Here is a 24,236-nt window from a genome sequence, read left to right as displayed (position 1 = left end):
TGTGTGTGTTTCAATGAGTATATTTGGGACAGTAGTGTGTGGGTATTTGGGTGTATAGTGTGTAAAAGCAGAAGGCATTATATATGTGTGTATGTGATCCGCTGAGATTTGTGGTATTCTGTGCTATTTGGGTGTAAATGCAGTATGTATTTACACTCTGTGTGTGTGTGTGTGTGTGTGTGTGTGTGTGTGTGTGTGTGTGTGTGTGTGTGGGGAGGGGATTCGGATGGGGCTTGTGAGGTGCTTGCAGGTCTGTTAGCACACACACACACACACAGCCTTAAATCCTTCAGCAGAGGCATGTTTGATGTCTTTAGTTTTATGATTGCACTATGAAGCTGTTGCTAGCATGTAAACAAAAAAAACAACTAGCAGCTAGCAGCTCAGTCTTGAAGTTTTTTACACAGTCACCTCCATCCCCACCGAGTTTTTCTGACTGCGTCGACTTTTCCATCGCTTCTGACTCGGTATGACACCTTTATCTACAAAAATAGACAAAATGACGCCAGAGAGCTAAAAACAGCCACGGCTCACAACGTCTCCAAGCTGAATCACTCTCTTCCCCAGCGTGGAGATCAGTGTTACTCTGTGCCAGGATCACACTCAGGTGGAATTGTGTCTTCTGAAGCGTCATGCAGTCGGCACACTGCTAATCTGGCCGCTAGAAGCTTTTTATTACTGGTTAGCTACATTTAGCCTGGTGGAGAGACAAGAAATAGAACACGTCGGATTACAAAAACAGGCTGGAAACTGTGTAGATTTTATTTTATTCTGTACGTTTGTTTGTCCTTTCCCATATTCTATTTTTCGACTTTATTTCACCCTTTCTTTCTTTCTATCCCTCACTCAGAGAGGGGACTCTGCGTGTAGGGGATCGGGTGTTGAGCGTAAACGGCGTGACTCTAAACCGCCGGAAACATGCGGACGCCCTTACTCTACTCATGCAGAGCAGCCAGGAAGCTTGTTTCCTCATCGAGTACGACATCACGGTCATGGGTGAGCACACGTGCACACTGGAGCAAAAACAACCACCTTCTGCTACCCTGTGTGTGTGTGTGTGTGTGTGTGTGTGTGTGTGTTTCACCTCGGCTCATAAATCAGATGTACCCTTCTGTATGACATGCATGCAATACCTACACACCATCTGTATCACTATCTGATCGATTATCCACATATTCCTATCTGTACATTTACATTTACAGCATTCAGAAGACTCCTTTATTCAAAACCACTTCCAATGATCTTATTTAGCAGCTGAGGGTTAAAGGCTTTGCTAAAGGGCCCACCTAGGGGCAGCTCGGTGGTGCTGGGATTTGAACTCGTGACCTAATAATTATAAGTCTAACGCCTTAACGACTGAGCTACAACTTTCCATTTTCCATCTCTGTTCAGATTAATGTTGCCTTCAACTAAAGCTTAATTTTCCACCCTCCAACTTTTAAAGAGAACCCCAACTCGAAATTCCTTTATAAAATTTATAAATATAAATAATAAGAATAATTCAATCAATAATTTGTTGTGTTGATGTGACATGACCAAGACACGTCCTGTGTGATGTGAACACCTAGGTATGTTTAGCGGTTGGTATGATCGCTCCTGCTTCTTGCTAAAGTCCACTATTAACTGCTTAGTCTTGCTGATGTTTAGGAGAAGATTGTTCTCCTGGCACCATCTCTCCAGGTTTTTAATCTCCTGTAGTTGTTGGAGATCAGGCCCACCACAGCAGTATAGTTAGCAAACTTCATAATAGTGGTGGAGTTGGAAGTGGCCACACAGTCTTGTGTGTACAGTGAGTACAGCAGGGGGCTCAAAACACAACCCTGAGGAGCTCCAGTGCTGAGGGTGGGGGTGGATGAGGTGTGTTTGCCCAACTGTACTGCTTGTGGTCTCGCAGTCAGGAAGTTGAATATCAACAGCAGCAAGTCCCAAGACCTCTAACTTAGAGGTGAGCGTGGAGGGAATTATGGTGTTAAACGCTAAACTGTATTCCACAAACAGCATAAGGTAGTCGTTGAGGCAAGTAGGCTGGGGTTTCTTCAGGACAGGAACAATGGTGGACTGTTTGAAGCATGAGGGGACAACAGACTGATATTAATATTCACGCAGCATTAAAGCCTGGAATGGGCGTGTCCTAATGTAAACAACTTCCTGCTTAAATCCCTGTCATCTGTAAACTTCTAGTCTCGTAAAGATGTCCTAGGATTTTAGAACAATTAGCACATTCCCAGGGTTTGAATCCTGCCTCAGTCCTGTTTGTAGAGTTTTTGAGTTCTCTCCGGGTTCTTTGGTTTTCTCTCCCAGACGTGACGAAATGATGTATGGATTGTTGAAGCTGCATTTCATCTGCAAAGTAAAAGTGTGTGTGTATATGTGTTTGGTCAGAGTCAGTGCAGCAGTCTTCAGGTCCTCTGCAGGTCGAGATCATGAAGAGCGCCGGCTCTGTCCTGGGACTGAGCCTTACCACTGCCCTCTACAGGAACAAGCATGTCATTACCATCCAGAAAATCAAACCTGCAAGCGTCGCAGAGAGGTTTAAAACACACAGACCAACACACAAACACACATTAATATTCATTAAAATCCATTATTTATTTGCGTGCTCTCTCTTTCACTTTGTGTGTGTGTGTGTGTGTGTGTTTATCAGGTGTGGTGCTCTTCATGTAGGTGATGTTCTCTTGGCTATAGATGGCATGGGCACTGAGCATTGCTCTTTAATGGAAGCTCAGCAGCTGCTGACCAACTCCTCAGAGCTCACCAAACTTGAGATCCTACCTTCTTCACGAGGCCTACACGATACAGGTATAGCCACACACACACACACACACACACACACACACACACACACACACACTTTACCTCTCTGACCTCTGTGCAGGCTGTACTGTGGTTGTAGTGACTCAAGGCAGAACCCTTTGGGCTGATGTTGTATGTGCGATGAATCACACACACACACACACACACACACACACACACACACACACACACACACACACCTCAAGCATGTGCAGTGAAAAGTATATGTGACACTGTTAGTAAAAAACATATCCAATGATTTTCACAAAATAACTATTTTAAAAGCAGCATTGCAGATGACAAAATGGCAAATGATAGATAGAAAGATAGATAGATAGATAGATATATATAGAGAGAGAGAGAGAGAGAGAGAGAGAGAGAGAGAGAGAGAGAGTCCGGTTGAGCTGCACTATATGGCCAAATGTTTGTGGACACCTGATCATAAGATTAGTCTTGGAACATCCCATTTCCTATGTAGTTCCCATTTGCTCTTATAATAACCTCCATTCTTCTGAGAAGGTGTTCCACTAGATTTTGTGGAGATTTGTGCTTAGTAAAGTCAGGTACTGATGTAGGTGAGGTGAGGAGGTCTGGGAACAATCAGGGGTCCCAATACTTTTATTCATATACTGTAGATGCAGCTAGTGTAATGCTAAACTAGTCGTTAATAGCACTGCTTGTTAGCTGTATTTGTGCAACCCTTCGCTTCTTGGGATCAGTTTATCAACACCGCACTATAGGAGTGTCAGAGTGTGTAATACCCAGTGTGTGTGTGTGTGTGTGTGTGTGTGTGTGTGTGTGTGTGTGTGTGTGTGTAATACGTAAAAAGAAGTCTGTATCTTGCATTTTCGAATTGTGTGTGTGAATGAGCGTGTGTATGACATTAAACCTTGCTCCGAAACCTGATCTCGCAATAAAACTTTTAAATTAATAATAAATATTAAATTAAATTAAAAAAAAATTTCCTTTGTGCCTAAATCTGTTGTGATATGATGCTTTTTTTTATTTTTTTACCTCCTAAAGAAACCAAATTCCAGAAATGTTGGGACTTTTTTATAAATTTCAATAAAATGAAAACTAAAAGACTTTAAAATCACATTAGCCAATATTTTATTCACAATAAAAAAAATGAAATAAAATTTGCGAATTTTGACATTTTGAATCTTAACATTAAAAAAGTAATAAAAAACAACCAAACAAAAAACTCCCCATAAAGAAAGCCCACTTTCTCTAAAGGAATCAAAAAGATCAGACGCTCAAACACCCTTTGATGTCTAGATGTGCACGTGCTTGGGTGGGCGTGGCTTTGTGGGCGTGACCTGCAAGAACAAACTAGTGGTGCAGCTGGTGGTTAATTTATCGTCGTTAGTGTTTTCCTCTTTCATGCACGTGCACACACACCCTCACACACACACTTTCACTCGTTCGAAGCAAATCCTGATGTGTTGTGTTCTTGTTGTTCCATCAGATTTTTAAAGGAAAATGTTCCTTCCGCCGTTGCTCTCGGCTTTATCCAAGCTGGCGAGCAAATGTAAGAGACAGATAGAAAGGGAAGAAATGAATGTGCATGACATGTGGCTGTAGCAGTGTTGAGAAACTTCTAGAATCTTCTAGAAAGAAAAAAAAAAACCTCAGCAGAATTTGCTCAGCCTACATCCACAAGATCATATTTTAGCCTGTGATTTGATGTGTATGATTTGTTGCTCACAGACATCATTATGTGTGTGTGTGTGTGTGTGTGTGTGTGTGTGTGTGTGTGTGTGTGTGTGTGTGTGTGTGTAGTGCGTGTTCAGAGGAGCAGCCAGCGTCAGTGGGAGTCTGGTGTGAACTACCCCAGTGCCCCTGCACCCACCCACAGCAAAACTCCATCCACCTGGAGCAACACCACCCCTACACACTCCCACTGCACATGTGAGTGCACCAACATGCATGTGTTTGTGTGTACATTATAAGTGTGTGTGTGTGTGTAACCGATCATCCTAGATGTTTATTTGGTGTCTGTTCTGGTGTGCAGCAGTGGCATCGGGGAGCTCGTCCCAGACGTCCGGCGTTCACAGCTCGAAGAGCGGTTGTGTTTACCCAAGCCCGTACCCGTGCAGCACTCTGCCCTCGTACCCCTCAAGCCCACGCAGCACCACCACCAGGAGGAAACCCAGGAGAGCCGAGCACAAGAGCTCATGTAAGAGAACGTGCTCTAAATGAATCCTGCGATATTTCTAATGTGATGCACCAATCTAATCTAAGTCTCTGGACTGATCACACTGTTGTCTGTCTCACTTATTCCCTTTTATTGTTCAATCTAATCTAATCTGTGTGGTCTTTCTGTTTGATCAGTTTCTTGCTTCTATCTGTGGGTTGATCTTTTTTCTGATACTATATTATGTTCTGTTACCTTCTGGTCTAATCACTCTTTGGTATTGTCTGATCTCCTTTTCCTTCTGTTTTCTTCCAATATTATCATACTCTTGCTTTACTGGTCTGATCTCTTTCTGATACTATATTTTGTTTTTCCTTCTGTTTCCTTCCTGTCTGATTACTCTCTGGTCTCTCCGTTCTATGTTTGGTCTAATCACTTTCTCATATCGTATGCTCTTTATCCTTTCTGTTTCCTTCCTGTCTGATCACTGTTTAGTTTCTCCCTTTAGTCTGTTGTTGGTATTGTCTGATTTTTCTTTCTTTCGTTCTGTCATTCTTTTGCTTTTACTGACATTTATATGTTCCTTTTTCTTTTGTTTACTTGCAGTCTGATCACTCGATTTGGTCTTTGGTCTAATCTATTTCTGAAAATGTATGTTCTTATTCTCCTGTTTTCTGCCTGTCTGCTCACTCGCTGTTCAATCATTGGTCTAATCTCTCTTTGGTAATATCTGATCTTGTTCTTTCTGTTTTTTTCTTGTATGATCTCTTTCTTTGCTTCTCTTTTTTATCTGTGGTCTGATCTCTTTTTGAATATGTATGTTCTCACTCCTTCTGTTTTCTTCCTGTCTGATCACACTGGTTTTTTTCTTCTGTCTCTGGTCTGATCTTCATTTGATATCGTCTGATCTTTGTGTTTTTTATTATTTTTCTTGTATGATCAGTGTCTTTGCTTCTCTCTTCTATCTATAGTTTGATCTCCTTATTTGGTATTGTCTGATTTGATGGATTGATCTCTCCCACATCTGATCTCCTCATCTTTCTTTCTCTGATCTCTCGTTTCTCTTTTTGTTTTCCTGCTGCATTACAGTGTCCCTCTCCAGCACGGTGGGTGTTGGTGGTCAGGTGGTGCACATCGAGAACAACGAGGTGGTGCTGAGAGGAGACCCGCTCGCTGGCTTTGGCTTGCAGCTCCAAGGAGGAGTGTTTGCCACAGAGCCGCTGTCTGCACCTGCCTGCATCCGATTCATAGAGCCAGACTCACCTGCTGAAAGGTATACACCTGTGTTTGATGTTCTAGATACAAGAATCCTGGTATAGATATTTGCAACTTGAGTGCTGAGCAGGGACCATGAGCCTGCAGAACGAGTTCCTTGGTTTTGAGGGACCGTGAGCCTCAAGAACGAGTTGCTTGGTGCTGGTGCTGTTCCCTCGTTTGGTGTTTATCCTCAAAACCTCATTAATGTATTGACAGACCATGAAACAAATTCATTGGTTGAGAGATCATAAGATTCCAGAATGAGTTCCTTAGTTCTGAAGCTGTTCTCTTGTGATGATGGTCTTGTGAGTCATCCCACTATCTCTTCTGGTCTTGATTGTCTTCTGTCTGATCACTCTCTGGTTTCTCTTTTTAGTCTGTGGTCAGATCTTTTCCTGATATTGTATTTTTTTTTTTTCTCACTCTCTTTTGTTTATTTCCTGTCTGATCACTCTGGTCTCTCTGTTCTGCCTTTGGTCTGATCCCTTTCTTGTGTTATATGCTTTCTTTTCTGGACACTTTCTGGTTCCTCTCTTCTTTTCTGGTTTGATCTCAGATTAGTATGGTCTGATTTTTTTCTTTCTGTTTTCTTTATGTATGAGCACCTTCTTGTCTTGCTTTTTTATCTGTGGCCTGATCCCTTTCTCATATTGTATGCTTTCTGTTCTTTGTTCCTTTCTGATCACTTTCTGTTTTCTCTCTCGTCTCTGGTCTGATCTCTATCTATTATTGTCTGAACTCTTCATTTGTTTCTTTTCTGTCAGATCACTCCCTGGTCTTTCTGTTCTATCTGTGGTCTTTTGGTCCTTTCTGATAACTTTCTGGATTTTTGCATGTTTTTGGTCTGATCTCTATCTGTTATTGTCTGATCTTTTTCCTTCCTGTCAGATCACTGTCTGTCCCCTCTGTTTTATCTGTGGTTGGATCCTTTTTTGATTTTGTATGATCCCTTTCCGTCTGTTTCCTATACTGTCTTTGGTCTCTTAGTTGTATAAATTGATTGTCTCTGGTTCTTTCTGTCCTTTTGTCTGATCTCTTTGTCTTCTAAAATCTGTCTTCCAATTAGTTTCGAACACATACTTTTTTATGGAGACTGACGGGCACTGAAACGCATCCTTTTAACTCCTTTTAATGATCTTTGTCTTCTAAAATCTTTTTACCCTGTCTCATTTCTTTGGTCTGTTTATCTTTTGCTGGTCTGTCTGGTTCCAAACCACTTATACTGTACCTCATACAGGTTCTACATAATGAACCTATCAGAATAAAAAATGCAACAATGGCATTTTTTTTTTTTTTACATAATTAATAATTTTTTTTAATTGTATGTTTATTGAGAAGAAGTGATTCATCCGTCCATTATTTTGTAGGTGTGGAGTGCTTCAGGTTGGAGACAGAATCCTCTGTATAAATGGAATCCCAACCGATGACGGAACGCTTGAAGAGGCTAATCAGCTTCTCCGAGACGCAGCTCTGTCCAATCAGGTCAAGCTGGAAGTCGAGTTTGACGTTGCAGGTACCTGAATGATGTGGCACCTCTTTGTAATTTGTCTCATTCATTAAATTTATTGATTTGTTCATCAGGAAGGTTAATGTAGTGGAGATGTTTATGATGGTGCTTCAGGACAATAATTTCAGCTGCTGGATATTTAATATGATGATTTAGATTCTGAGGAATGCAACATGGAATGAGTGGTGAATAAGCAGAAAATGTCCCTTTTATAACACTGACAGAAAGAGGGAACACCACTTTCCGTGAGACTGACAGGCATAAAAAGCAACTCTTCATATATTTGACACTGAAGTTGCTTTTTACTGAGACTGACATTCTTATAAGCCACACTTTTCTGGGACTAACAGGCATTGAAACCCATCCATTTTACTGAGACTGACATTCTTTTTACTATGATTGACAGGCACTGCAGCTCCTAATTTTTTACTAGGTACTGACATGCATTGAACCCTATTTTTAACTGGGATTGAGCGGCATTGGAAGCCGTTCTTTCACTGGGACTGACAGGCATTGAAACTCCTTTTTACTGGGATTGACATGCACTGAAACCCATACTTTTTACTGCAACTGACAGGCATTGACACTCATCTTCTCTACTGCGACTGACTGGCATTGAAACCCAATAATTTTACTGTAATTGACAGGCACTGCAGCTCCTCATCTTTGCTGTAACTGACCTGCATTGAAACCCATTTTTTACTGGGATTGATACCCTGAAACCCATCCTTTTGATTGGTATTGAAGAGTCTCCAGTTTTGCCAGTCCTGGTAAAAAAGGATTGGCTTATGTGCAGGTTAATCCTAAGAAAAGAGGCATGGCTTTTGTGCCCATCAGTCGCAACAAAAGAAAATTGTAGACTCTTCAATACCAGTCAAAAGGATGGGTTTTAGTGCGTCAATCCCAGTAAAAAATGGGGATTCAATCAGGATTCGCTCTGCCCATCAGTCTAAATTAGAAGGCATGGTGCCTGTTAGTCTCATTGAAAAAGGTATGACTCCTCTGACTTTCAGTCATACCTTTTTAAATGAGACTAACCGGCACCATGCCTTCTAATTTAGACTGATGGGCAGAGCGAATCCTGATGGATGAGACTGAGCAGTGTTTATCTGCTGTTTAATACCTTAATTGGAGCAGCAGTAGATTGGACAATGTCATTTATTTGTAACTTCCTTTGCCAGAATCGGTCATCCCGAGCAGTGGTACGTTTCAGGTGAAACTGCCAAAGAGACGAGGGGTGGAGGTGGGCATTACGATCAGTGGTAAGATTTGCCCGAGATTTCCAGGATTGACTTCACGTCATTGATGATACAATTTCCAGATTTATAGAATAAAATGAGTGTAATTTTATAACGTTACAGTCAGCAAGAAACCAGGCCGCCCTCTGATCATCTCGGAGATAATGAAAGGAAGCATCGCTCACAGGTAGACACGAAGCAACAGTTACCGTGTCTCTCGTGCACGAACACCAAGGCTGAGAATACTTTCGAATTCTGCATGTGTAATACGTGTGTGTGCAGAACAGGTACACTGGAGCCTGGAGACCGTTTGCTGGGAATAGACAATGTAAAATTGGAGAACTGTGGAATTGACGAGGCGATGGCAGTCCTTCAGCAGGCCGAGGACATGGTCAAGCTGCGCATTCAGAAAGACGAGGACAACTTGGGTGGGTCGTATTCACCGTGGGTCAAAGAACAAAACATGATTGGCTGTGTCACGTCATTAAAAACAGCACGCATATATAACGCCCAATTGATTTATAGTAAATTTGCCTAGGATAAGTATTTACCCCCTCTCTTTACTCACTTACCAAACTTTCTTGGACAGCTTCTTCTAGTTCGACTTCGTTATTGCTGCTCCTCGTTATGTTCAGAGTTAAAATTCTGATGGCAAATGTGTACAATCTAGTGGTATTGCAGCAAGAGAGGTGAATACACACATCCTGCACTTAAATAACACGTTGATATATATTTATATATGTTCTCAGTACTTACTCAACAGCTTCAGCACTTTTTTCAGCCTTTCTATTTATTTGGATATATGGAGGGACAACTAAATTCTGGAACTAGGAGTTAACGTCCCTGGGGTGTTGAATTGTTTGGAACCGGTGCGAGCTCGTTTCGAACCCCTTGCTATTAGTTATAATGGCGCAGTGGAGTGGAGAACGAGCGTTTCGCTGTAGAACCTTTTAAATGATGATGGTGTGAGTTAAGAAAATTTCCACGCCATTACCATTTAGGACGTCACGATCGTGTTCGTTTTGCTTATGCACTTATAAAAGGGATGTGGCCCTTCAACACCACTTACTTTTTAGGACTGAACCCCTTTCTTCCAAATGAGTAGACGATCATGACGTCCCGATTTGGTAATGACGCTGAAATTCCCTTTGTGCAGCACTCGCACTAAAGGTTATACAACGAATGCTCATTTCACACTGATCTATTATAACTAATAGCAAGAGGTCTGAAACGAGCTCGCACCGGTTCCAAACAATCGGCCACACCCTGGGGTCTCCAACTCCTGGTTCCAAATTTTCATGTAACCCTCCATCACCCTGTCTATAAAATGCTGTACATATATTTGCATATTTATCTGCACTTGTCAGTTTGCACTACTGGTATAAGTATCTCTCTCTCTCTCTCTCTCTCTCTCTATCTATAGTGTCCACCATTTAAGGCCATGGGTGTGTGGGGGGTGAATACTTTTGCAAGGCACAGTATAATGTTATTCTTTTGTCCAGTGTAGCTGTTTATGATCTGTACTAATAACGAATATTTCATGTGTGTGTATATGTGCTGTAGATGAACTGGAGTCATCCGGCTCTGTGATTTTCACTGTGGAGCTGAAGAGACACGGTGGTCCTCTAGGAATCACTATTTCTGGCACTGAGGAACCCTTTAACCCCATCCTCATCTCCAGCCTGACCCGTAATGGTCTTGCACACAGGTACGCAGACACACACGTGTTTACCGTACATGCTTTTTTCCATTAGGAGCTGATTTATTGTGATTTTCATTTGTGTGATAGTGGAACTTGGATCCAGTGGGATAAAGGTTGAGCAGAGTGAAGCCTCCATTTATAAATTTCTCTCTCCCAATTTAAGGTTATTGTTCCTGGGAAAATGTTATTGCCATTCATATTTTTAGGGGTTGGGTGAGTGTGTGTTATGCATCAGCATAAAAGTTAAGGATGCAATGCATCGATTTATGCATCGTATCACATCACGTCGGTAGCTGCTTCATATACAGCTGCAAATCGCATCAGCTTTAGTTATGTGTTTGTGTGTAGGACTGGGGCTCTTCACGTCGGTGACCGTGTGTTGGCCATTAATCACGTGAGTCTGAAGGGGAAGCCGTTGAGTGAAGCCATCCATCTGCTGCAGACTGCAGGAGATGCGGTGACCCTCAAGATCAAAAAAAGAACTGAGCGTGAGTCTTAACACACGCACGCGATAGTGCGTATACGTGTGTGTGTGTGTAGGTCACAGAGATGTCCTCATCTCTCTTTTTTCAGCTGTGTTAGAGTCTGACTCAGGAAGCCCTCTGAGGGCGGGATCTTGTCTGAGTGACAATGAAGACGATCGCTCTGATTCGCTTAGACGCTGTAAACATTCTGGGCTTCGCCACCAAGCCACGCCCCCCAGCTTGGACTCTGCTATGGAATCATGGGATGGCTCCGCTCTCGACACCGGGTATGGGAGTCAAGGTGAGGGATGAGATGAAATACGATTTTGGGTCACTTTTATGTCCATCTAAAAATGTAACCAATCAGTCATTTGTGATTTAAAAAAAACCTTCCTTTTTCTTTTTCCCAGGGGCCTACATTCATCGTACATCAGACCTGACCATTCACCTTAATGAGTGGAGACGAACCAATCAAAGGAGCCCACTGACCTCCAGAAGACCTACTCACCGTAGCACAGTGCGTGACGGGAAATCAGGAGAGGAAGACTGGAAATACCATGGGTAAGCTTTTTTCCTTATTAAATGTGTCTATCGGGTGATTTGTGGTCCCTCCATGCTTAATCACTACTGTTTGCCCAAAACCTTCATCACCAGGCTTCTTCTGTCTCTGCAGCAATTAATTTCATAAAATGTTTGAGCCTAAAAAGCAGCATGTGATGATACTCTGCTTAAACTTTGGGAGAACTAACTCAGGCTCTTCTGTTGGACATTTTGGTGTTAACTGCATGGACCTGCTCTGATCATTAACTGGTTTATTTTGCACCAATCGAACGTGCACGATTTTCCACTTATTCCAAAGGAGCCGAGATGTGTTTCGGGTCTGAAGCGAAACAGGCGGAGGAAGTCTTTTCGACACGTTCAGAGCATTAACATCATTAATACTATTCCGTCGAAGCCGCTTTCTTCGAGCAATCATCCGTCACCGATTTCCGACCAATCAGAACGGAGAGTTCGATAGCACTGTCGTATCATAACGCTCGACCACCAAAACTTTCAATATCATTATAAAATGATTGTCATTTCAAAAAAGGGCGGTTTCTAGGTCCGTGTACTTCGCGTTCATTCTTTGATGAAAATTACGATTAGAGACAATTTTCGCTCAAAACTATTTTTTGCTCTTTTAAATGACTCCTCATTTCTTGCCATCTCCTTTTTTAAATTTGGTTTAGAGTTTTGGGGGTTTGTGCGACTTTTGACAAACCCGAATTAAAAATAACTGATGAAGCATCACTCTGAGAAGTTCATATGGTTCACTGGGTGCTTTTTAAAAGCAACAAGAGAGTGACAGGAAATGAGAGTCCCACACGTTTTTACAATGTTATGTACACAAAATAGTAGAACAACAACCCTGAATTGCCCGTTCCTACCCATTCCTGTCTCTACCCGCCCTGCATTATGTTCTATTAGAGCCTGTGATCTCTGGATAGTAGGTTTTTTTAATAGGGGCTTATTATTATTATTATTTTATTTTATTTTATTTATTTATTTTTTGCCATTTTTCCGTCAATAAAATTCTCTTTTACTTCCAGGCTGGATCTGGATGTTAGATTGGAAATAATGTGCATTTATTTAAATACTAATTATTTGCAGACTAATTACTAAACTTTGTGATTGTATGAACAGACAAAGAATAAATAATTCATTTTCATTTCAAATCGAAAAAAACAAACGAAGGTGTTCACATTGTCTTTAAAATTATTATATAAAATATTTAATAAATTATAAAAAAAAAAAAAAATTGTAATTGTACAAATTTACCATTTTTAACATTGACAATTTATTTTCAGACTTAATACAAAATAAGCAAACCCCTCAAGTAACTATGAAAGGTTTATAATTATTTAATCACACTAAATATCATGATGCCTATTGAGTCTTGTAGAAATGTCTCTGATATCGTTATATGATATGTAGATCATATCGCCTACCTCTTCAGTCACTGGCATGTTTTTGCTGTAATATTTGAAATAAGTGGAAATTTGGCGTCTGTGCATTTCTTTATTAAATCGATGGTTTTCTGTGTCGGGAAGTGGCGGGCCATCGGGGGGCCAGCAAGGCCTTCTTTGTGCAAATTATGGTCCATAAATGTGTATTAAATTATTCCTAATAGTCGTATCTCTTCATTTTGTAGCGTTTCTCTAAATGTGTACATCTCGGTTTGAGTTTTCCATCCAGTCAGATTTCTGCCGGCACGTGTTGCCGACACTGTAAAAACTGCAGGCGTCAATTTTAGGTTGCTTAAAGCTGTTTCTTTTAACCAATCAGATTGCAATCAGATTGAGTCCCTCTAGATGGCGCCTAAAAACGCGTCCTTTGATCCCTCAACCCGCATCTGTAGCAAACTGCACAAGCTCAAATATATTTGTGTGGATTTTAATACCGTATTTTTTCGGACTATAAGCCGCTACTTTTTTCCCACGTTTTGAACCCCGCGGCTTAAACAACGAAGCGGTTAATATATGAATTTTTCCTGGGTTTTTCCCGGTTTGACAAAAAACTGACCCCCATAACATTAGACCAATGAAATTTCCGAACGGAAACGGGAAAATGCACCTCACCTGTGTTCTGAGCTGCACGGCATCGGGAGAAAAACTTCCACCGGTGGCGCACGACGATGACAAAAGATAAACTCCCCAGAGAAATACAGTGGTACCTTGAGCTACAAGTTTAATTCGTTCCGTGGACGAGCTTGTATCTCAATTTGCTCGCACATCAAATCAGTTTTCCATATTGAAAATACTTAAAATTACACCTCGTTTTTATGTTTCATGTTATTAAATTGGAAAATACATTTCTAAATAACAAATCTTGTATAAAAACATAATAGAAAGAGAATGTAAAGATATAATAAGGTTTTATTCAGTGTATTTTCCCTGGAGATGAGACGACAGAGGCGGAGGAGGAAAACTCGTTTTTTACTATCACTCCTGTACACTACGTATCCCTAAACTTTACAATTTTTATTTTTTCTTCTTTGCTTATCTTAATTTTCGGCACAATCTTCGCTTTCTGGCCATCTAGCAGCGGCGTCTCGAGCTCGTACCTCAATTATTTGCTCGCGTAACAAAGCAAAAAATCGAGACTGAGTGACCGCTCGTACCTTGGAAAACTTGTACATTAATGCACTTCTAGGTCAAGGTACCACTGTAGTTGTGAAAGGAAGGAGGAAGACAGTGAACAATGACTTACTTGCTTGGCTACTGTTTAGATTCAAGCCGTTGTAACACGTTGAGTCTGGGTGAAGGGAGAGCTCGCTAACTCCAGTTACAACAGAAATCATATAAGCACACACAGGTTTCCAAAACTCGTGCTTTTTTATTATTCTTGGCAACACCGTTATGGGTTAGTCAAAGAAACTTAGAAATGAGCATCAGAAAATAATAAGGACATATTCCTCAGTCTCACACGCGCACACTCGCGCAGTAATACCGGCAGAATGCAGTGCATGCTATTCCCAAAATTCCTAATGATGGTATTAAGAGGTGGATTGATTCAGAAAGGACACCACTGAAGGCCTGGGGGTGAAATGCACGGCCCACCACTGGTGCCAGAGGATGTGAATATTGTGAACATAAATGAAAAAAAAAAGCGGCACAGAAAAACAATCTTTTTTTTTTTTTTTTTTGTCTGTGCTTCTGTTTTTCTCTCTTTCTCAGGTGTTCTGTCCTTCATCCGCCTTACTAATCACCTACGGCTCTCCGGCATCATCTTTTTCTTCCGTTCGCTTCCGTTTTCCAGCACATTGCCAATCTGTCAGAACAAGCCATGACGTTTTTTTTTTAGCTGTGTGTGTGTGTGTGTGTGTGTGTGTGTGTGTGTGTGTGTGTGTGTGTGTGTGTGTGTGTGTGTGTGTGTGTGTGTGTGCACTTTCATATATCTTGCATATGAGTGTTTATTGAAGATTGTACAGCAGGGTTACAGTAGAGGGAGCTCCAGTGTTTGTTAGAGAGATAGTCAGGGAGAAAGCTTCATCTCGTGCACCAGGACTTGCATTACCCAGGATGCTTTGCATTGACGCAGATCCGTTAGCCCCATGTGTTGCCGTGGCAACATCGGCACTCGGGAGAGCTATTGGTCGCAAGCCCTGCAGGACCTGGAGACGTGCGGCCAATCGGAGATTCTCAGAGAGCTGGAGGTAAAAACTTTTCAGCACGACTCTGCCAAGCTTTTATTAAATTGTGTGTGTGTGTGTGTGTGTGTGCGCGTGTGTGTGTGTTTTTTTTTTCTGTGTAGTTTTATTTCACTTTTTTAAATTTTATTTTTCTTTTAATAAATAATTTTAATGTATAAAAAAAAAAGCCAAGAATACAGGTATTTTATTAATTCTATTTTGTGCAGTTAATTGAAAAATATAAAATATAAAAAAAAAAAAAAATGGTAGCTTACACAGCGTGTGTGTGTGTGTGTGTGTGTGTGTGTGAGACCAATATTTGATATGTAGATCGCTTTCTCGTCTCTAAACCGTATCTCGAGCGCGTTCTCTCAGCACCGCCGCTGCTACGTGAATACGACGTATCGCAACACTACGGAGAGTCACATAGAATACAGATTAACATGGCAGAGGTAGAGCTGTAACTTCCTGCAGACACAACAGGAAAAGAATGTCTGGCAAAGGAGCATGTGTTAGTGAGAAAGTACATAAGTAAATTGATGATTTGACGTCTGTCTGAACCAAAGAAATTATCTATTTAACTTTACCATATTGAGTTGCAGAGCATCATATTCTTCCCATTGAATCGGATGGAAATCGGATCGCACGGCATCGGAATAGGGGTCAATCGTTTCGCGTCGGCTTCAGTCATGGAGATTTTAAATACATTTTATTTTCCGAATTCGATTCTAACTCGCAGGCCACCATGATGTCAGGCAGCACGCTGAGTCTGGGAGATGAGAGCGAGGTCTGTAACGACGACGAGATCAAACTCCCAGCGGTGGAGCTGAAGCAGTGCTGGAACTGCAGCACAGACACGGAGCTTGATGACTCGAGCACCGTCGTTCCGTTAGAGCTACACAAGGTACGGATTTATTCTCACACCTGGCACAAAGGAGCAAAAAAAATTCCAATGAGCTTAAACTAATACGCAACTCCAAATAATCTCTAAATACACAATATGCATACTTGCTGTACCATGTATAAGAACTCTCACTCTTCTGGGAAGATGTTCCACTAGATTTTGCGGAGATTCACATAGGCGAGGTGACGAGGCTTGGTGTGCAGTCATGTTCAGGTGGGGTTTATAGCAGGAGATCTTCCACTTCAACCCATGGAGAGCATATCTTGATGGAGCTGGATATGTGCACAGGGGCAGCGTGATGCTGGAATCAGTTTGGATCTCGAAGTTCAAGTGACAATTACAAGTACAATCGTGTGCTTCCCACTTTGTGTTAACAGTTTTGGGAAGAATTAAATATGGCTGGAAGAAAAATTAGGTTTATTTGGTTATAAATTTTTCCTCCATACATGTAAATCATGAACCGCTCTAAATACATGTTCACTGCACTTCATACAGCAGTTGGTCTGACATTAAAATATGTATTCGAGTTGAATTTAACAATGTTGTGGGAACCCAAAAGGGATGGATAGAAATAATCCTATTGTTCCATTTTCTGTTTCACTTTGATGCTATTCATCATGAAATGTACAGTAATACCTCGATACTCATCGCCGGGGATCTCGGCAAATCCGGTACGCTATAACGACCGAAAAATGGCGTAGCGTTCCGCCTTCCAAATGGGTCCTACGGTGATTAAAAACATCTTTTTGCTTATTGTTTATGCCTTATTCAATACAGTGCTGCATTAAAAAAAAAAATACTTGTTTTGAAGTTTCAAGTTCAACTTTCTCTCTGTTCCTCTGCATTTAAAGTAAAAACGATCTAAAAAAAATCATTAAACAGAATATCTAGGTTTGGTACTGACCCAGAGTTTATACTTCACAAAGAGTTCAGGATATGACCTTGGGAGTGTGCGCAATTGGAAACCGATGTTCTCGTTTATTTTTTTTTCTTCATCTCGCCTAAACTCGATTAAAAGATCTTCAAGCTCTGACATGCACGTGTTCATATCTTGTTTAGGTCTGTGTGATAAAGGATGAAGACAGCAGGGATTTTGGCTTCAGTGTGTCTGATGGCTTGGTAGAGAAAGGTGTGTTTGTAAACATGATCCGTCCAGACGGTCCAGCAGATCGGGCGGGTTTGCAGCCGTACGACCGCGTTCTTCAGGTAAAGGACCACCGTGTCACCATTTACTGTGTAGTGCAAGAAAATGTGTGTTCTTGCGTAGTTCACGATGAAAGTGTAAGGGGTTTTGCGTTGAAAGGCATTGAAAGGGGGGGATGGTCGTATTTGAGCTGTCTGTCTGTCTGTCTCAGGTGAATCACGTGAGGACGCGGGACTTCGACTGCTGCTTAGCTGTGCCTCTGATCGCCGAAGCGGGAGATCGGCTCCAGCTCGTTATCAGCAGGAACCCCCTCGCCCAGGTACCTCAGTGGTCCCCAGAAGACAGTCAGGACTCCTCAGAAACCCTTCCTCCCGTCCCTGTCCACACCCCGACAAAAAAGGAACTCAGACCTGAGATGGTGCCACTGAACGGCAGATTAGTGTAGAAGAAAAGTCTCTCTTTTTCACAAACACACACACACACACACACACTTCTATTTTTCCCTCTTTACACAATTGAACCCATTTTGACGCATCACTCTCTTCACTCCAACACCCTCGTTTACGTTGTTTATATTCACAAATTCTTCACTATTCACTTTTTGTTTTGAGTCTAGTTTGGATTTTTTGGTTCTATTCCAGTACCCTCACTGTTTCAGATTCTCTCACACACACATTCCTGCACAAATACACTATTACAGTACAAACCTTAGTTGGTTGTTTCTTAGAAGGTTCTAAACACTGATGCACAAACCTAAAGAGAGCAGATGATTTTTTTTTTTGTATCGGTGGATCACGTTTTCAAAAGAATGCCACCTTTTACACACACTTTGTGTTTTATTACATTTTTTAAGCGTAATTGATTAGAAGTGGCGCTGAAGCGAATTTCTGTGTATTTTATATCCTGTTTTAGTCGAAGAACACAAAAAGACATTGTGTGTGTGTGTGTGTGTGTGTGTGTATGTGTGTGTGTGTGTGTGTGTGTGTGTGTGTGTGTGTGTAATCTGCAATGACCACTGTCCAGAGTGCCACAGCTGTCTTTCTTCTCATGCCGGACCAAGGCTTTGATCACGTCTGATCATTTTATACCTGAATATATACACACACACAAACACACACACAATAGCTGATAACATGTTTTATGTAAATTTTATGCAACATTATTTTTAATGTTTTTTTTTTTTTTTAACAATAAAGAAAGATGAGCCGGTGTGCATTACTGCTGCTTAGATATCAGTAATAAGGAAGAAAAGGCTGATCCTAGAGGTCATGCTGTAATTATTTTGGAGAAATTCTGTATGTAATGTTTCTATGATTATGAAATATTCAGATTTGTGTACTTCATTGCATTGTGTTCCTTGATTCCTTCCTCTCTGTTCTCCTGTCCGGTCTAACATATCTTCCTCATTCATTCCTAATCCTCATTTTCCTTCATTTGTTTTAATTGGAGCGCTCGGTGCGTCGCCCCCGAGGCAGCCTGTGGGACCAGGACCCGGGAGTGATGACATGTTTGCTCAATTAGTGCCGTGTGCAGTCGTCACCCTGCACCCTGATCAGGTCGGCTCATGGAACAGGACTGCGGCAGGGACCACGTATATATTTGGGTTGAACCGAATTTAAAAAGCTCCATCTAGAGGAAGATAAATGTGGGATTTGAACTCATGACCACTTGATCAGAAATTTATGCCTAACAAAAGAGAACTCATGAGCACAAACATGAACCCTCAGATAAGGTCTGATGTTCTACCATCTCATAATTTCTAGTCTACATTTAATTGACTTGTTCTGCATTTATCTTCCTAAAGGTTCTTTGGTTTCCTTTTACCTTACAAAAACATGCCAGTGGATCATTCTGCAACTCCAAATTTCCCTCAGGTGTGAGACAGTGTGTGTGTGTGTGTGTGTGTGTGCATGCATGATGTCCCGCAATGAACTGGCGTTCCTTCCTGATGCCTCACCGATTGAATTTCCAGACTCTGGATCCAACACAAAGCTCACCAGGATACGGGCGATAAATGTGTGTGTTAATGTGCTACAGTGAGTCAAAGGCATTTTATAACTCGCTGTATTTATAAATCTAAAATAGAAAAAGTAATCAGGAGGTTGTAAAACGTAAAAATGTTCCCTTATCAAATCAAATTTGTCATATCAAATTTGTATCCGAAAAATAAAAAGCATCCACAAAAGTGAAAGATTTTGGTACCTGATGTTAAAATTGTGCTGTGTCTCTTATAGGATACACTATCTGGCCAAACGTTTGTGGACACGTGACCATTAGCTTTATACACCAATCAGGCATAACCAGTATACCACCCACTAAATATTGTGTTGGTCCCCCTTTTGCCGCCAAAACACGCTTCTAACACGTCAACTTTGATGACCAAATGTACACTTGATGCCTAATAAGTAAAGCCCACCCACTAACGTGGCATGATGAGATGTTCTTCACTTCATCACTCAGAATGTTATAATGTCATAATTCTATGCCTAATTTGTGGTTTTTAAACATCCTCTTCCACATTTAGTCCCCACACTTCTGGGCAGATGTTCCACTAAATCTATTCAGGCACAAGAGTGTTCGTAAAACCAGGTACTGATGCAGGGTGAAGAGGCGGCCTGGGGTGCAGTCAGCATTCAACATTTAATGCCCGTTTCTTGTTATAATATACACTATTCTGGTGAGATGTTCCACTGGATTTCGGAGTGGAGATTTGTGCTCATTCCCCCATTTGGAACATCAGGTTCTGATGCAGGTGAGATGAGGAGGAGTCTAGTTCCATTTTATCAAAAAGGTCTTTAAATGGGCATGAGGTCAGAGCTCTATAGCAGGACCTTCTCTAGAGGTGATGTAAATGGAGCTGGCTTTGTGCAAATCTTTAAAGAAATCCGGTATAATCGTGTGTCTCCAATATTGTGCTAACAGTTTGGACCACTGTATCCAATATCCAACTTAAATGTTGCCCAATGACTTTTCAGATATATGATTATATAGAGATTAGTGTTCTAGATTGGTGTGTGGTTTCAGCCTGGTGTTTAAGTCAGCAGATTGGACAGATTTCTTGTAATCTAGAAAGTAAGAGTTCGGAAGTATCAAGAGCAAGAAAAAGAAGTACAAACTGGAGTACAGCATGACCATATTAAAAACTGCAGTAATTAAACAGACACTTGTTCCCAGAGGGGAAAAAAACGTTTTATTTAGGATCTAAATGATGCAATATGCATCTGGAAACGAGTTCATAACAAAGCTACTTTGGTTAAACAAAATGTCTCGGTTTATTGAATCAGTTACAATATGTTGTGTTGTGTTTGAATAGAGGTTTTTTTTTTTTTCTTTCTGTAATGCTCATTCAAATTATTCATTTTATCACAGCTGAAAATGAGAAGAATAAAAAACGGACGAAAAAACCCACTTGTTTACAAATATTGCACACTAACATTTAGATATAAATTTCTGAATACATTCAGAAAAAAATCGAGGCAAATCACTCACGGCTCACGTTGTGCACCATAGAAAAAATCTGATTCAGAAGGCAAATGTGAGTGGAGAGGAAACACAAAAGGAGCAGGTTCGGGTGAGGACGTGGTGAAGAGAGCGTGTGGGGCATGGGATACAGTAAAAGGAAGAGTAATGCGGAGAGTGAGGGGTTTGGTAAGTAGACATGAAGTGTGAAATACACTGCATTCACTGCCAGTCAAAGAATCCTGATGGGGTCAATGATTCTTTAGATTTATTCTTCATCCACATCAGTATCTCCTGTTTTATCACCTAAACTAGAAATTGTATCACAAGCCTCATTGTTGTTACACATTCTCCAGCGATACTACAGATCCTTTTCCTTTCTGCTTTCTGGACCTGCCTGATTCAGCCCTACTTCTGGACTGTTTTCTTCGAGAGAAAACCACTGGATGTTCTCCATATAGTTATGAATTTGGACTTTTATGAATGTAATGAACTGTAATTACCATTTTTTTCCAATGATTTACGGCTGCCAAGTTTCCATCAGTGAACAGTTGCTACTGTAACCTCAGTAATGATGGAACTATAATGAAAATCATTTGGTGTAACCCAGATTAAAACAGGTTCACTGTTGAGTCTGGTTCCTCTCAAGGTTTCTTCCTTATACTATCTCAGGGAGGTTTTCCCTCACTACTATCACTACTGGCTCACTTATTGAAAATGTACTTTTTATTTAAACTTGACTGAACCATAGTGGGAGTTGCTGGATTTTCTCTTAGCAATCCATCCACTGAAGGAATAACTTTTGGACCAATGTTGTCCATTGCTTCAGAGCAGCTCCAAAAAATCGTACCATCAAATTGAAGTTTATAAATGCTGGTTTTACTTTGCATAGGAGGAAATAAGGATTCAACACTTCAATATTTGTATTAAACTCCAAAAAGCTTATTATTGTAGGCATCCTGAAGATCATATGAAGTTTGCCTCCAAGTCTTTTTTTCTGGAGCTATTTCTGTGTGGTCCTTGGATTTTTGTTATCCAAGGACCACGTGGATCTTAGTACAAGTGGTCCGTGGTCTTAAGATCCTTGGAATAATACTTGGCTAATAGTAAAAATCCTTACAGATAGTTTTTCCAGGTCGCTTTATACAGTACGACAGTGGCCTCTAGAGGCGATTCACTGATGCCACATGCAGTTTATTTGTTATTTTTAAGATTTTTTTTTTTTTACATTTTGGCTGTAACTGTTCTTATTTATTTGCAGTGTTACTTTTTGTTTATTTGAATGCATTTTCCGCTATATTTATTTTAATTAACTTTAGTACTATTTTACATGATGTTATGTTTATTTTTTTTATCCAGTTAAGTATCCATTTTAAAATGGCTGCTTAATAGGGTATAGGCAAGTACAATCCAACCTAGCTAACGGTTTTAGTAAAAATCGGTAGATTTATTTAACATAGATATTCTTAATAAATACCAACATGTTGAATACTTATTTCTCCACACTGTAAATAAGTCGCATGACAAAACAGGATGTTAATGGCTGTGTTGTGACAGTATTTGAGATATAATGAAACGTTAAGAAGCGTGTATGTGTTATAGGTTATGACTGGCAGTGCACTATAAAGACATGGGCCACAAGGCTCAGGGTGGGGGAATGAGGGGTTATGGGTAAGCAGATCGTTTAAAGCGGGATGAACAAGAAGATAAACAAACTGCAAAAAGGTCCTGAATGGTATGAGAAGGTGTCTGGTTTTTCAGAAAGGCATTAAAAGAAGGGGCGGATATTGCTGGACTACAGGTAAACAAGTTACCCTCGTACGCAGCAGTAGGATGGTCAGGCAACCCTGAATTTTTTATTTTTTTGGAGTTTTGATTAAAAAGAAATTGATTCAAACTCCTCTCAGAAATGAGAAGAGCAGCACGTGATACTTAGCGTATATATAAAAAGCACAGCTGCCTACATTATTAGAGCGACACGACGGCAGTATGTATAATGTGTGTGTGTGTGTGTGTGTGTGTGTGTGTGTGTGTATGTGTGTGTGTTTTTGTCTCATCTGGCAGTGATTACTAAAGTGCACAAAGGGTTTTGAAAAGGGCACCATTGCGAAAAACGGGCACACTCAAGGATTTAACCCTCTACAAATTAATTTAATGTGTGTGTGTGTGTGTGTATGTGGTTGTGTGTGTGTGTGTGTGTGTGTAAGCAGTGCAGAGCTTCCGCACAAAGCGGAGGTACATTCAGCTTCATCAAGACGCTGAACAGGACGCCTCACTGTACAATAAGCGTCACTGCGACAATCTACATACCTGCTGATTAGTGCAGCTCTCTTTAAAAACTGACTTCCACTGCTCTATTTGTCTTTGTTCTTTCAAAAAAAATGATAATCAAGGCTTAACATTCTTCCAAACGACTTAGAGTTCCTAGAGTTCCTCTCGCTCTCTCATGCTCGGAGCTTCAGCCTCGACAAATCTTAGCGTTACCAGCGATGATTACAGTGATATCGTAATTATTACAAGAAAAATACAAGAAGAAGAAGAAAAAGAAAAGAAGAATTGACAATGATATAATAACAATAATAAAAAATCCTAAACAACAATTTATCCGGATTGTTTTTTATATATATCTATGGAAGCCCTTTTCCACCAGATTAAAAACGTTCGCCTAATTGCGACTTTATTTCTCACAATTCCACCTTATTCTTAGAAACCTCACCTTTTTTGTTGTTTTTTTTTTCCCGAAATTTTTTTCTTGCAATTCCGACTTTTTTATCACAATTCTGACTGATTGAAAACTGATTGAAGCCTATTTCATTTTCATCGTGTAAAGATTTCTGGCACTACAGAGGGGAGGGGGTGATGCTCCTCAATTGGCAAAAAAAAAAAAAAAAGGCAAAATTGCGACAAATAAAGTCAGAATTGCGAGAAAAAAAGTCGCGAGACAAAGTCGAAATTGTGAGAAATAACGTTGGAAGTGCGAGAAAATGAAGTCAAAATTGCAAGAAAATTAAGTCGGAATTGCGAGGAAAATGCAAGAATTGCAAGGGAAAAAAGTCAGAATTGTTAAAAAAAACAAACAAAAAAAACAAAATAAAGTCAAAATTTGGTGAGAAATAAAGTCAGAATTGCGACTGAGAATCTTTTTTTACGGGCTTCCATAGATATCTGATACATCCGTGTGTAAAAATACAACTAAGAACACACTACACTAGTCTGATCCGACTAAAGGGAGGAAGTAAAGGGGGGGAGTGGGGGGGTTTGGGGGAATGAAGGGGAAACATTCTCTCATAGAGAGGCTCACATTGTGGTTTCTACGATGGTGTGAGTGTTTTTGGTGAGGGCGTAAGTGCCGTTAGGGTCGAGTGGATGGAGCAGCTCGCTGTTCTTCAGGACGCATTCTTTGGGACGAGAGCTCGCTCCTTTCACTGGCGCCGCCACCGCCTTGATCCGCTACACACAC

General features: G+C 40.7%; 2 protein-coding genes across 7 annotated transcripts in view; one reads left to right on the top strand and one right to left on the bottom strand.

Moving 5' to 3' along the window:
* grip2a (glutamate receptor interacting protein 2a) overlaps nt 1-18,535 on the top strand; it is a 35,491-nt gene extending 16,956 nt beyond the window's left edge. For 2 of the 4 annotated variants that reach the window (XM_046872075.1, XM_046872077.1), the window contains 18 exons: nt 851-996; nt 2,383-2,530; nt 2,645-2,799; nt 4,576-4,704; nt 4,808-4,972; nt 6,020-6,203; nt 7,555-7,700; nt 8,876-8,956; nt 9,056-9,119; nt 9,215-9,360; nt 10,496-10,640; nt 10,983-11,122; nt 11,208-11,399; nt 11,509-11,659; nt 15,179-15,293; nt 16,009-16,173; nt 17,233-17,379; nt 17,529-18,535. In XM_046872075.1, coding sequence (XP_046728031.1) covers nt 851-996; nt 2,383-2,530; nt 2,645-2,799; nt 4,576-4,704; nt 4,808-4,972; nt 6,020-6,203; nt 7,555-7,700; nt 8,876-8,956; nt 9,056-9,119; nt 9,215-9,360; nt 10,496-10,640; nt 10,983-11,122; nt 11,208-11,399; nt 11,509-11,659; nt 15,179-15,293; nt 16,009-16,173; nt 17,233-17,379; nt 17,529-17,762 — 2,653 coding nt within the window. In that variant the 3' untranslated portion in view covers nt 17,763-18,535. The other 2 variants (XM_046872079.1, XM_046872078.1) reach the window with 2 other exon arrangements.
* Nucleotides 18,536-22,815: 4,280 nt separating this feature from the next.
* The window catches only part of slc6a6a (solute carrier family 6 member 6a), a 30,556-nt gene continuing 29,135 nt past the window's right edge, over nt 22,816-24,236 (bottom strand). For all 3 annotated transcript variants that reach the window (XM_046870648.1, XM_046870645.1, XM_046870646.1), the window contains one exon: nt 22,816-24,226. In XM_046870648.1, coding sequence (XP_046726604.1) covers nt 24,074-24,226 — 153 coding nt within the window. In that variant the 3' untranslated portion in view covers nt 22,816-24,073. The remainder of the gene's footprint in view (nt 24,227-24,236) is intronic.

This window comes from Silurus meridionalis, chromosome 17 (assembly GCF_014805685.1).
Source record: "Silurus meridionalis isolate SWU-2019-XX chromosome 17, ASM1480568v1, whole genome shotgun sequence".
NCBI classification, from domain to species: Eukaryota; Metazoa; Chordata; class Actinopteri; order Siluriformes; family Siluridae; genus Silurus; species Silurus meridionalis.
The sequence above is the reverse complement of the archived record's forward strand: the minus strand, read 5'-3'. Positions and strand labels throughout refer to the sequence as shown.